General features: G+C 40.6%; 1 protein-coding gene across 1 annotated transcript in view; it reads left to right on the top strand.

Annotated features, from left to right (window-relative positions):
* Nucleotides 1–14,798, top strand: part of SCN5A (sodium voltage-gated channel alpha subunit 5) — a 214,875-nt gene that overhangs the window by 101,967 nt on the left and 98,110 nt on the right. Inside the window, exons 12-14 of the mRNA XM_042801945.1 lie at nucleotides 486–887; nucleotides 10,247–10,379; nucleotides 13,946–14,184. Of these exons, the coding sequence (XP_042657879.1) occupies nucleotides 486–887; nucleotides 10,247–10,379; nucleotides 13,946–14,184 (774 nt within the window). The remainder of the gene's footprint in view (nucleotides 1–485; nucleotides 888–10,246; nucleotides 10,380–13,945; nucleotides 14,185–14,798) is intronic.

The following is a 14,798-nucleotide window of genomic DNA, read 5'->3' as shown; positions in this document are numbered from 1 at the left end:
TCCCTCTTCTTCTCATTTTCCCTGCAGTTCATTTCCTGCCCTATTTCTTTATCTCTTCTTCTTCCACTACAACATTCCTTCCCTAGCTGTTATGAAGATGTGTGATAATGCTTTAAACTGGAGCTGGATCCCCTGCCCTGCTCCTCCTGTCTTCCACTCCTTGTGCTGCCTTCCCAGGTCCTTTGGCATTTACCAGATGGGGGGGTGTAGAAGAAAAGAGAATATCACGCTATGAGGTGAATACCACCTTGATCCTTCCTATTTCAGCACATCTTTAACTGTCAAGATTTAGACAAATACCTAATGAATAGGAATGACTATTCAACCTCTTAACTTTGTGAAGGTTGAATATGTATAATGAAGTCTTTCTCTGAAGCACTTGATTTAGAATGGATCTTACTGCTCTCCCCAGACCTTCTTCGCTCCTGAAACTTGTTGCAAAATGTTGTTTCTCTTTCCCCTTTTTCCTTTCTGGGGGTTTCTAGACTCTCCTTGGCATTAGTTATGGTCCCAGTGCAAACTTGGTGAAGCGCAGAACCAGCCACGGAAGCATATTCAGTTTCCAACTCCGTGGCAGAGACACTGGCTCCGAAACAGATTTTGTCGATGATGAGATCAGCACTGCTGGGGAAAATGAAAGCCACCGGGGCTCTCTCTTAATTCCAAGATCTGGGAGGCGTCCGAGCGTGCAAAGTCAAGTGAGCCATAGTTCTCACCCTACTACTCCCAACTACACCCAGCCGGGCAAAAGGAACAGCTCAGTGGATTGCAATGGTGTGGTTTCCCTGATAGGAGGAGGCACCGGGGCATTCAACCCAGACCCTACTTCTCCTGCAGGGTTACTGCTCCCCCCAGTTTTTATGGAAAAACCTGGGACAGGCAACGTGGTGAGTACTATATAACTTTTGTATGTGATTCACACTCTTGTTTCCTTCTAAATGTTGTTGGAGTTTGCTGTAATTTATTTACGCGATATGCAGTCTACAGTGAGAAACCCAGATCCACCATCCTAGGCAGGGTGGGAAGACAATGAGCTAAGTCACACAGCAACATGTGTCTAGTGCTGCATAAGACAGGTTTGTGACTTCTGGTGAGACTTACTCTTCAGAGTTGGCTGGAGGCAAATACCTAAATCTTGGATTTGATATGAATTTTCTTTTCTTGTAGGGACATATTTTAAGTTTGTTTCTTTTGACATTCGAATATCTGACACTTTCCGGTGGCTAGGAAATTATGTTTTTAAAATGATTCATTGTGAGTCTTACCATCTTGAGACTCTGTTTTCTCCCACTGGTTGCTATCTGTTTGCATGGTTCTTCTGTATAGCTACTTGTGGAGAGCTGTTCTTACAGTCCCAAGGTAGTTCCTGGAAGAGTTTAGCATCCAGTTCCAATAGTAGCTAGGAAAGATAAGCAGATGATCAACAGACTTCAAGCCTTTTGCAGATTGCCAGGGTCTTTGGTGCAAAGCACGAAAAATATTTAATAAGGCTGTAAATAAAACTATTAAGACTGATACCATTAGGACCTAAAAACAAATTCATTTGGAAAATCATGAAATGGTGTTTTGGAAATAACTGTTACACCAGCAGGTCAATTTGGATGGGTTGCCAGGTTGATATGTTGAGAATTTATCTCTTTTAATGTAGATATTCTATGTTGAAGCTCATCACTCTCAACAGTCTTTAAAGCAACGGAGGTCTAGTCACTACGATCCTTGTAGGCAGGATTTAATTAATCTTAGAGATTGAAAATGAGTCAGAATAATCTCTCTCCCTGAAAGTATTTCTTTCTGTTCATTTTAACTACAAGGGGAGCCCAAGGTGAGTAATTCTATATTTACCTGGAATACTGTGTACAGTTTTGGTCCCCACTATACAAAAAAGACGTGGACAGGCTGGAGAAGGTCCAGAGGAGGGCCACAAAGATTATCAAAGGTCACTGGGAAGCCTGTCATGTGAGGAAAGGCTGAGAGAACAGCTTTTGTTCAACCTTGAGTAGAGAAGCCTTAGAGGAGACCTTATCACGATGTTCCAGTATTTAAAGAGTGGCTATAAAGCAGATGGAGACTCCCTTTTTACAAGGAGTTACATGGAAAAGATGAGGGGTGATGGGTACAAGTTATTCCTGGGGGGATTCCGATTGGACACAAGAAGAAAATTTTTCGCAATGAGACCAATCAGCCCCTGGAATAATCTCCCCGGGGAAGTGGTGGGTTCCCCAACACTGGACATTTTTAAAATTCAGCTGGACAGGGTGCTGGACCATCTTGTCTAGAGCGTGCTTTTGCCAGGAACGGTTAGACTGTATGGTCTTTGATGTCCCTTCCAACCTGGTATTCTATCGTTTCTATGATTCTATGATATTGCATGTCTTAAGTCAGGTGAGATGAAGCCCACTCAGAGTAGTAAGGTGCCAAAAATGGCTTACATCAGTGGGGAAATAAGCAAATGTGATTCTAACATGTATTAGGCAAGGTATTTCCTGAAGAGAAATGCAAGTGAGATGGATCTCAGCCGTGGTGTCAGATTATCAGTAAATTGAGAAGTAGCTTTTATTCTTTAGAGCCAGGCAGCATCTTCCCTTTCAAGCTTTGGATTGAATTTTTTTCCTCACTTATCCAGGCATTCCCTGTAGTCTTGCAAATAGACTCTCACACTGTACATGAGAGGAGGAGCCGTGCTGCGTGTGGGAAGTGGGTTGGTGTGAGAATTATCTGTTTTGTTGACAGTTTTGAGGCTGTTGCTGCTTTTCAGATGTTCACACCTTCGTTCATTTAGGGCTTTGATATTCCCATTTTTATTCTCTGCAGACAAGGAAGACCAGTCCTGAGAGCAGTCTCTAGACAGATTGAGCAAGAGAAACACTATTTGTAGATAGCAGAGTTCTATTGGATTTAGCTTGGTGCAAAAAAAGCTGTGCATTAAAGAAACTGTGGGAGAAAGTTTGTGCATCTCTGTTAAAAAAAAAAAAAAAAAAAAAATCTGAACCAAAGTAGAAAGGCCTCAGTAGTTGAGCAGTGGATGTCCCCCTTTTCTCTGTAAGGAAAGCAGCTCTGTGGGCTGCTGAGGCTCTCCCAGCTGTCAGAAAAAGCTTAAAAAAACATGAGAGCACTCAACCTTTCACAGGAAATATTGTTATTTTACAGGATTGGGCCCTGAGGTGACAGGGAGACTTTGAGCTCTTCCAGCATTTCTTTTAGTTTGCCAGCTTCCTGCCTTTTAAAAAAATGGATGTTGAAAACTGAATGGACTGGGTGGGTGAGCTCACTTGGCAGTTCCCTGGTCATCTATGAAATAACACCCAGGCACTATAGTAACAGATGCTCATTCAGTGATGCAATGTGAAGGATGTTGGGTCTTCTGCAAAACAGGTTTGGTATCTAATCTATCCAGAAAATGTGAGCTGGAGTTAAAAGCTAATTGGCAAGAAGCCCATTGCTGTACAGATGTATTCGCTACAGGAACCATAAGTGCTGGGCACAAACATGCAGCCTCAGATGTGGAACGCAGGCAAAAGGAAATAACAAATCCAACACCTCAGTGTGCTTGGAGATAAATCAACATGTTTCTGGGCTTGTGTTTGATTATTTTTGCCTCTTCTTGTTCAAATTTGAAGTCAAGCTTGTTCTTTGTTAGCAGCTCTGACTTTGTTTTGTGGTCTCTTGATATGTTTGGGAGAGGCGAAAGAAAGATGTTGCAGGGTGAAGTTGAATTTGCCTCATTAACCCCATCGACCCTGCTGCTGTTATTTATTTTGTACAAGTTTAAGCCCACGGTGAAAAAGGACCCACTTGTGCTATCTGTTGTATCTTCCCTGAAAAAGAAATGAAGAACCAGACCATGAAAGGCATCACTGTAATATGCATTAAACCCTGACTTGCAGCTTCCTGAGGTGTGTTGCTTCACTCATGTAAATGTAATGTGTGAGTTGATGGAGCTGGTGAAACACATTTTATAGCATTAGGTTTTGAAGGTGCATTTGTTTAGGTCCTTCTGTGATGCTTGGTAGTTTCGGATGAGCATAACACAAACCTGTCTGATTGTTACCGAGGGGGGAGACCACTGAATTCTGGTTTGGGGAAAGCTTGGAAGAGCACTTCTAATTTAAAGGGCAAAGTAAACATCTAAAAAGATCTGACCATCTCTGGTTTTGAGTTTCTAATGTGCATCCCTTAAGCAGAACATAGTTTCAGCAGATCATTTCAAACTGGACCCTCCTAAGGTTTCTCAGGGAAAGCACAAGAAGTCACTAGTCAATTTTGAGAATTTTAGCCCAATCAATTTTAGCAACATTCAGCCCAGGCAAAGGAGTTGGGACCACGATGAACAACTTTCATGCCTTTGTGTCATCACAACTGCTAGCCCCTGTCCCAGCCAAGGGCCGTTTGTCCACGGGAATGGCTGCGGGTGGCAGTTGAGCTGATATGAAGGCAGCTGTGATGGTTGTGCCCTCTCACATGAGAGAGGCGGCTGCGGCCGATTATCCCACTATTCAGGCTGGTGACTCAGATGAATGGTGTCCTGACACTTGGCTGCAGAAGAGCATGTAAGCTAAAAAAAATTGATTCAAATGCTCTTCAGGTGGCCCTGGCCGCTTGTCACAGATGGATATGAGTGTGTTTGCATGAGAAACCAAGTGTGCTCGCACTTTCCATCTCCTCCCCCCTAATTCCTAAATACAGCTAATGAAACAGGAGAGATTTCAAATAATCTCAATGAATGGTGCTTAGGCCCATCAGTCTTTTCAGCTGGGGTAGTCTGACTGATCAGCAGGCTTGCTGGCTCTGGACGGCATGGTCCATGAAGAATGGCATCCATCCATGCAGTCTTCTGCATCAAAGCTGTCCTGCCAAGTCACTAGGGGCTTCAGTGCACAACACGAGCAAGAAATCTCTGGTGTATTCTGCAGAAGACTAAATCAGGGCTGGCCCTGTTTCCTACCAGATTTCTTCAAGTGGTACAGCTACTGATTTCTTCTGAGTTGCCCTACTGTAAATAAGGCACAAGAAGGACTTGGTGACTATGATTAATATCCTATTTTTTTTTTGTCTTGACCTGAGACTGAGAGGTTTGAAAAATGATGGTTTTATGCTCCTGCTGATTGCTGGACTGGGAGTTTGGGCTTTCGCCTTTTTTAGAGAAAGTCTACACATTATGTAAATAACTTCAGGGCACGCTACAACCTAAAGTTTCTATGAATTCCTGTAGTATTTATTTGTAGCTATGTATTGCTCTGTTGTGTCCCTGTGTTTCTCAATTAAGAGATTAGAGTAACATCTCCCTTCACAAGGTATTGATCTGTGAGAACAAATTGGATTAAGTTAATGAGCTCTTATCTGGAGCTCGATTTATCCATGGGACCTGATGAGGATAAGTAAGATGTCACCTGTGGCTGTTAAGAATTTCTTGAGGGTTAAGAAATACACGACACCATCCCCTCTTGCCTCCTAAAGCCAACTGGAGACCTTTCTGTAACTCTGCAGGGAAATTGCAAAGTTTTTAGTTTAGCCTGACTTCCCAATTATTTTGGAAATTAAAAGCAGTAGAGAAATGGGTTCAGGACTGAGAAGGTGGCTGTTTGCAAGTAGCTGTTAGCTGGTGGTCCCCGCTGCTTTGCTCTCTCTGGGTCACTTGCTCACCAGAGTTTCTTGTCAGCCCAGGAGCAGAGCGGGGCCAGCCGTGACATGGCTTTGGGATGGGCAACGAGGCCGAGACTTGAGCTACCTGGAGTCTCCCTCTTGCATATACAATGTTTCCTGAATTTCCTCTTGGTCGCACATATATTTTTTCTTTTAGGAAACTAGAAATTCCGAGTATCGCTAGCTTGACAGGAGTGAAAGCCAGTGGGGAGTGAGCCCTTAAGAAAGGCTGGTCTGCTTACAAAGGTGACAAACTAAGCATTTAGAAGCTTATCTTTAAACTTTTTTTTACTTTCTTATTAAGAAAAAAAAAAAAAAAAAGCAAAAAACAAACAATAAAACGACTTTGGCTTTTGTTGCCATTAAGCATAAAACTGTTTTGCTGATAACATTGGTTTTATATTTTCTTGTTAATCTTAAAACTGCCCCAAGGTAAAATTTCTGGTTTTCCCTTCTTGCTTTGCCACAGGACTGGTGAAAAGGGAAAGTGTTAGCAGTTTTCATGTTCAGAAAAAAAGGTCAAAAAAACAAGTAATCCAAAAATCGCTGCCAAGAAGGTATATAGACGAAAGCTAGCTAGCCCTCTGCCACTGTCACACAGAGAGTTGTCACCATGGATCTAGTTTCTGCCCATTTCAAACTTTGCTTTAGCATATCCTAAATGTAAATCATTCAGATTTGACACAAATATTGCAAGATTCTCTAGTTTACAGTAGATCTCTTTAAATAATCAAGCATTCACAAAAATAAATGCCTTCTTTTTAATGCTGTGCATTATTATAGTCACCTTCAATCTCATTAAATATTTGTGCTAGTGCCTTACTGGGTCCATTGTTGATGGTGTGGCCTGTCCACCTCTTTTTATGCCTGAAAAGATTTTTACTGTAGAAAGAAAATTAAACCTGTCCCAGTTCCCAAATGTGGTCTTTAAAATGCTGCCATGTATAAGCCCATCTTCACATAACAGTTTTGACATAGCTCAGAACTGTAGGCACTCAGAAGAAAATAATTCTACAGTGTTATGCATCCTCATTTACATGTAAATTACTGAATAGTATATTTGTCCCTATAGAATTTAGCTAGTCCAAAGGAGAAACACTTCCAGTCAATCAGGGAGCAATACAAATAATCTCATCCTGCTGGAGGTGCCTGTGTTTAACTCCATTGTGATTTCTCATCTGGATCCTAAGGAGACTCCTTGCATAACTGTTGAGACCGTTGCTATTTTTGCTTAATTTCTATAGAAATATAAGTATGACGAACAGCTGTGCCTGTGCATATTCTCTCTGTAATGATAATAGCCTTTATGCTGCCTTGTGTGTCCAGTTCCTGGAACTGTTTTCTATCTCAGTGTGAAAACTGACTTTTCCTTGCATGACTATTAGCTATCTCTGTTCTAAAATAAATAATAATAATTACAAAAAACCCCTTACATATCTGTCCTTTACAAAGAACAAAAGCTCATAAACTTTGATAAGTAACTTCAATAATTTTAAGCAATTCACCTGGATGGAAACTTTATTTCCCGGAAAACCACTTTAGAGTAAATGTCAAGCTGGCTATGTGATAGATTTACTGCTCTGTTGGGAAGGAGACCACAGTCTCTGAAGGGAGCAGCGGGCTCTGGGCTCTGCCTTCCGTCGGGGGCACATGCAGCTGGGCAAGTGGGTGGCTGCCACGAGTGGTAGCATCTTCTCTGAACACGGGCAAGCAGCAGATTGCACCACCTCACCTCCCCAGAGATGAAGGAGGGAAGGAGCCATGCACGTTTCTTCTTCAGAAATACCCTCTTGCATGCGGAGAATGGTACGCTGCAAGCAGTCCCCTTGACTCCAAACAGGACTCCTGAAGTTTTGGGAACCAATTCTTGTGATATGGGTGGCAGGATTGAGGATGCTGGGGCTGGAAAGAAAAATAGAGTGATTTAAAAAACTTGTTGGGTTGTGAATATCACATCAAACCTAAGGAAAAAGTCAGTTCCCTGCTAATTTTTTTTAAGAAGGATATGCCAAACCTGTTTCATTTGGACTTTTCATTTACCCTGGTTTAGCGGAATCAAAAAATAGAAAGAATGAATCTCTGAATGTTCTTCCTTTGACTTTTTACCTCTGCAGTGAATTCTCTTTGCACCTGTGAGTAAAAGGTGGCTTTCAGATAAAGGTCACCAACCCAGAACTTCTGCAAAAGCACTTCTGCATGCATGAGTAGGAATATAGCACCTTTCCTGACAGTCAGAACACTGGTACTTCTGGGCATGAGGTTGTCTAAGGACATGCTACTGGTATGTCCTAAAATTTTGATCAGATGGGATGGGAAGATGGTACAGTTTAAAGAGAGTTAAATGATCCCAAGGAAATTGAAATTTGAGGTTTTCTTATGGTTCATTCTACAGACAGAGGGAACTGAAAGAATTGGGTGCTTCTTTGGTTTTTTTTTTTCCTTTTTCTTTGCTTTTAATTTTTTAATTTATTCTACTTAGAAATTTGTCTCGCTCATGTTTTTTATCTCCTTTTTCTAGTTATTTCTTTTCAATACCATGTATTTGTTATGCACTCCAAATTGGTGTGAATGATTATGCAACTTTGTAGATGCTTTCTTCATTAATAAAACATTTGTTGTTTCTTTGTTTTTTATTGGATGTTTCTGAAGTGAGGGGAATCAAGCAAACTAATGCATCTGAAATACCATTCCTGGTTGCCCCAGCTCCTAAACCAAAGATAGAATGTTTTCTTGTTATGTTGTGCACAAGTAGGAGTCTCTTTGAATAGGTTCTGATTACACCTCTCCTTTTGAGATGACTGTGTCAGTAACTCAATGGACAATGAGCCAATTGTTTTAACAAAAGAGAACGTTTTAGGGAAAAAAAAAAAAAAAAAAAGCCATTTTGAAGCATTATTGCTTTCCTGGCTTAGCTAATGTTTTAAGTGGTTGCTTTATAAGTCCTTACTCTTCTCTGATCATGCAGTGATTGGTGTTTTTAACTGCAGTAATTTCAAGTGGCCTGGGACCAGCATCCTGGCTATTATTTTCAGTGTCAACCAGTGGCCAAGCCTGTCTGTCTTTTGAGACCATCTGACAAGGGGATATCCTCAGCCCTGAAGAGATCACACTCCGGAAAGACAGCTCATAGAGTCTCAGCACCTTTTTCCTGCCATTCTCATGGAATTGCCTTTCTTGAAGAGCAGTTTTGGTAGAGAAATGGCAAAGAGGAGGGATCCTGAGTCTCTCTGGGTGCATGTCCCAGGCCCAGACAGCAGAGCTGTGGAGTTGATGCCATTGGCACATTTTGGTTGGTATCCTGGGTGCTACTCAGGGTGGTTAGGGCCATTTCAGACCCAAGTGATGAGAAGATCCAGAAAACTGAATCTGATTCCTGTCTCTCATCTGACAATGGAGAAGAAAAAGCAGCTACTCTGACATCCGTATAAACCAGGTGTTATCGTCTTCGTAGGGATTTCTTCTCTTTTCACGTTTCCTTGAACTATATTGCAAAAGCCATCAGGACCCATCTATCTACAGTGCATCTCTCTTGCTTACATAGTGTCTCGAACTTCACAGCCTGTATGCTTGAAGGACCAGAACAGAGGCTGATAAAATATTTATTTTGGGAGACTGAGTGTCTCTACCAGGAGGTCTACGGCAGAGAATTATGTTGAACCCAGCTTTCCCAGATCCTTACACCTCAACCACAACCTCTCCTTCTATCTGTGGGACAGCTAGAGGAGTAAAGCAAGTCAATTTGTCTTTATGAAGTGGGAGATGCTAAAAAACCACTCCTAACCTCTTGCTCCTGTGAGCTGACAATATAAAGTATTTAATGCAGTGTGTGTCTGCATCTATACTGTGTTTCTGGCTGACTTCAGAAACCCAAGCCTTCAAAAAGCATAAAACTAATTTAAAATTAAACATTAAATAAAGACAGTTTGGGAGTTCTGTTTTTCTGGTATCTTATTTCTTTTTTTGTTGTTGTTGGGGTTTTTTTAATCTTTTCCTTGAGAAACATGAGAATGAGAGATTTTGGGTTATTTTTTACTCTTCCTGAAAAGAAAGAAGCTGAGATTCTCCCTTAATTATGGAGCTTCAGAATCCGTGGCACCAAAGATCACCAGAATGACAATATGTTCCTGAGATCTGGCAATGTTTCAGAACAAGAAAAAACATGTGTTGAGGAGTCAATTTGCTTAGTATGATATCGAAGGCCTGTAATGGAGCTGTTACCCACGCCCCTTTTCCTCTTCTAACAGTATAATTAAACAGTTAACACATTTCAGAAATAATGGAATAATTAATGTAATTAAGCAGGGCTTCTTTCAAAAGCAAAGAGCATGGTAGAGCTGCACTGCTGTTTCTCTGATATTGGAAAAGTCCCTTTATTTTCACCTGCATCTTTCACCTGTTTACATGAAGGTATAGGGCAAGGCAAAGTTTCCAGAACTGCTTAAAGTGCCATTTTTAAAAGCAATACCCCATTAGCAGGTGTCTAATTAGGAAATCAGTGATCTTTTGACTTTTCGGATGGGAAAAATAGTGCTTAGGCAATTTTGAAAATGTTACCCCATATCTGCCTTGCTTTTATTCTGCTGATCCAATGTGTTCATTTAAACAGACCTCTCCCTCAGATGAGGCAAGCAAGAAGCAGCTTTTAATGCCCCACCGCCCGTCGGTGGACCACTCGGACGAACCCTTGCAGAGGCAGAGGGCAGTGAGTGCTGTCAGCATCATCACCAGTGCCCTGGAAGGTAAGGTACATCTTTAGTTCCGTGATTCAAAGCCATATACATGGTGATTGGCAGGAACAAAGTGATACTAAAGACCCTGATATTAAATTCTTGCTGCTTTGGAAGAAGGCATTATAGATAGTTACTGCAACACCTATAATAGAGGCAATGTTGTAACAGAAGGCAATATAATCACTATCCTACCTATGGACTTGTAAAAACCTTGACAAAATGCTGGCCGTATAATCAAAATTGGATCTGGTAAGATTTTGTGCCCCCATGGCATTTGATTTACATAGGACTAACCGAGATGCACAGTAGTGGAGCACCAGACTGTTTGGGTGACTGTACATACGTTTATATCTTACCTCTCTGGAGCTGGTGCAAAGCCTGGCATGTGAAGTCACCAGCTATGTGCAGACCTTCCAAGCTGTGGGGAAAGAAATTCTCCTCCTTGCAGAGCAGTGGGACACAACAGTTTGGTGGGTGTTTGAATCCTACTGTGAAATTTAAGGATGCTCAAAAGACCCGTTTGTCCATACAAGTATTTTTCAGCAAATTTTTCCACTGCTCATTAGTCTTCTCATTAGGTGCAGGAGGATTTCCCTTCCCTGTCTTTCCATCCACAGGAACTTTGCATTTCCTTTTCACAAATTTATTGATAGCAAGACAACAACTCATAGCAAGACATCACATTTCTAGGCTCTTCACATGCAGTATGAAAGGATTTCTTATAGTTCCTCATGTCTCATACATTGTAAATTGAGGCAAGATAGGAGGTAGCAGCTAAGAGTGTAGGAAAACATCTGTCAAGAATGCACTGTGGAGCAAGGGGAATTTTGGATTCTCCTACAGCCTTATTCTCTGTGTTACTGATGAATAGGACGGCAAGGCAAGACAGAGAGATTTACCTGGGAGGTCCCTGACAGAAAGAGTCTGGACCTAGTTCTTTGGAGACTGCCCAGCACGAAACCACAAAGCCCTTCTTCCTCAGCATTTTACCATCCCTGGTGGTTATATTCAGCAGTATCATGGCCAGAACAGATATATGTGTTTAAATAAATAAAGAGTTGTATTCTTAATAGGTAAATAACCACTTCAATGTATTCCAGTGTTTAGTGTAGTCTGCAAAGTTTTTATTTGTTTTCTGTGGGGTTTTTAGCAATTAGCCTTGTGATTGATTTGCTTCTTTGTAATGTGTTAAGAATGCCTAAAAGGTCCAAGCTGGACTTGTTATTTATTTAATGGTACTTTCTATTACTTTTTACCACAGAAATAGAGACCATCAAGTCTAGGGTAACTCAGAGGATGTACATTTTTAGGTTCACATAGAAGAAAACTGTTTCAATCCTTATCAAAAGTTTCCTAACTCCCAGACTTTGATTAGTCATTGAAATTGAATACCTGTTAACAGCAAGAAGAATATCAAATCAGAATAAAATGTATCACAGGCTTTAACTATAATAATAGCTGTACGATTTGTGCCAAACTGTGAAACAGCCAGACCAGAAATCCTTTCCCCTTTAGTTACTTGGTTTCTGCTCCCAGCTCTTGGGTAGTCATCATCTGCCTGTTTTTTTTCCCAGAAATTGCAAAGCCCTGCAGACAAGAGAGGATCTAGGTATTTTTTTTCGTTAAAAAATAAGAGGAAAAATACCTCCAACACAAACTTTGAGTGTGTTTTTCTGACCATTAAAAAAACAAAACAAAAACAAAAACAAAAACAAAACAATGTAAAGTAGCCAGGGAAAAAAAAAAAAAAAAAAGCAGTTGAGTCATTTTACTTTTCTTTTTACAGATATTTTTCAAAAACTATTAATTCTGTTGTGATATCCAAAGATCACCTGTGGTGGGAAAGAATGTAGTTTATTGATTGGTTTAAACCATTTTAGTGCCACATCACTGCCAAAAAAGGACAATCACACCTTCCTCCTTCTTTTGCTGCATCCCTGCAATTTGATTTGACTACAAAAAATTGGTTTTCAGCTGGATCAACAAGCAGAACCAGCTCACCCAGAAGCTCCAGAAGCACAAACGCTGGCAAAAGGACAGAGAAATAACTTGTGGCTGAGGCTGAGAGGGATGAAACTACCTCTGTTAGCAGCAACCTGGATTTAAAGGGGCTTGTGTTGAGCATGGAGCCTCAGGGAAAAGAGTCACTCATCTGATGTGCATCCATCGTGGAGGTCCCCAAATTAATAACAGTGGAATAATCAGGGTTGGTTAGAAGTGATGATGAGGAGTACGAATATAGATAGATGTGTTCTGGATTTACCTAGAAATTAGATCCTTTAGGAAGTGGCTGCTCTTATAATATATAATAAACTCTTTATTACTTTCAGAGGTGGATTTCCAAAACAGTGTAAAATTAGGATTTTGCATTTAATTTTTTTGGCGTATGTATGGTTCTCACATTATTTTAGGCACTTGCCTGTAAACCCACTGTTTGGAGGCTGGAAAGACATAGCTATTTATTGGGAGCAATTTGGTTTCCCAGAGATCTTAGAGCAGTGTAGGTATTTCTGCAAAACCTGTGCATGGGGGACATCATCTGATATTTTGAAAGCTTGCTAGAAGGCAACAAATAGAGCAGTTCAGTGTCCAATGAAGAAAACTGCAGATAAAATGCATCCTGACTTGAGAGAGGAGGCTGTTTGTAAACTGATTGAAATAACAGCCTTGGCTGAAGTTTTCCTGTTATCAGTGCAGGTTCTAATTATATAGACTAAAACCGTTATACAGCATTCCATGCCCATAAAGGAATCAGTAAAGGAAAGCATTAAGCAATTCCTCTAATCATTATCATTCAGCTATTAACTGTCTTTTTTGACTTTTCTTTTTCACCATTTAATGCAAATTATACTCATGAAGCTATTTCAATTCTTTTGTGCTCAAATAAAATGAATATATAAAAGTTGTATTTTAGGTAATATTTAAAAAGCACCTTTAAAAAGCACACTGGAGCTTTAGTAGCATTTTCAAACTGACTTATGAACTCCCCTGATTTTGTATGTGGGCCTTTCAGAAGAAATCAGATTCTTAAAGACTTTTTGGATTGCACATGAGGAAGAGAAACCCTATTGATAACCAGTGGTACTCTGGCTCTCAAGTGCTTAAATCAACTCTAAATATTGGATTTAAGCTCTTTCATCTCAACTGTTTTAAAAGGTACTACTAAGATACTTCTAAAATAGGACCTGAGAATGAAAAAAAAATATTCCAATCTAAGTTAAATGAAGATAGTGTATTCCTATCCACTTGAGCTTGCCAAAATGGAAAACAAAGTAAATATCTGAGCCTATATATAATAGTAGACTTTGCATATTTAGTGTGATTCTCCCTTTTGGCTTGTGGCACTTTTAAAAAGTTATTACTTTCAGAATAGGTCACTGTCTGCTAAGTGCAGGTCAACTGGTGAAAACCTTAAAGTACGTAATTTGCCAGCCTGTTAAGACAGAAATATTTTTATCCTAAAAAAAATTTGGGGGTAATTCAGGGGCCTTCCTCTATGTTATGATTCATTTTAAGTGTTTTCTTGTCATATAACTCAGGGTGAATTGACTGTAACTTTATTGCTTGTGACTTAGAGCTTGAGGAATCACACCAGAAATGTCCTCCCTGCTGGAACCACTTTGCTGTTAAATTTCTCATTTGGGATTGCTGCCCGCTTTGGCTTTTAATCAAGAAATTTGTCAAGTTCGTGGTAATGGACCCATTTACTGACTTCACCATCACCCTTTGCATTGTGCTGAACACACTCTTCATGGCCCTGGAGCATTATAAGATGACGAAGGAGTTTGACCACATGCTTTACATAGGCAATTTGGTAAGTAAATGTGAACCTGAAGTGCTACCTGAGGAGTGCATTTCCTGCTTTTTAAAGCTTTGACTGTGGCTTGGGAAGACTCCGTTTTGGGCTGCTGTCAGCATCGCTTTGCCTGTGACATGTCAAGCAAGTCCACATAGTCACCTCTTTCTGCAGGTGATGAGACGAGGGTCTATTTTTATTAAACTAACTCACTGATTTTATTAGTAAGCATTAAAGACATGTCTGGGATGTTCCTGATAGGTATCTAGTTTGTATCTGTTTAAGGAAATTAGGTAAGAAAAAGGTTAATGATGTTTTTTTCGAATTTCAGGTAAAGCAATGATAAGGCAGCAGTTCTTGGTGACTAATAGTGACTTGTAAGTTAAAAAAGCCTATAGAAAAAAAACAAGGCAAGATCTTGGAGGGAAATAGAGTGGAATTTGATCATAGGTATGCGGGAAGGCACCTACAGTACATTTTCTGTATGTCCCTGTATGTCCTGCTGTGCCTCCCTGCCTTGTCCAGCAGTGTGTGATGGGTGCCATGCAAACCCCAGGGCTGAGGGGACATGGAGGAAAGCACAGATGATGCTTTGAGAGGAAACTCTTAACATGCAAGCTGCAGCAGCCAGG

Source organism: Tyto alba, unplaced genomic scaffold (genome assembly GCF_018691265.1).
Source record: "Tyto alba isolate M040663 unplaced genomic scaffold, T.alba_DEE_v4.0 Super-Scaffold_38, whole genome shotgun sequence".
In the NCBI taxonomy this organism is placed as follows: Eukaryota; Metazoa; Chordata; class Aves; order Strigiformes; family Tytonidae; genus Tyto; species Tyto alba.
The sequence above is the reverse complement of the archived record's forward strand: the minus strand, read 5'-3'. Positions and strand labels throughout refer to the sequence as shown.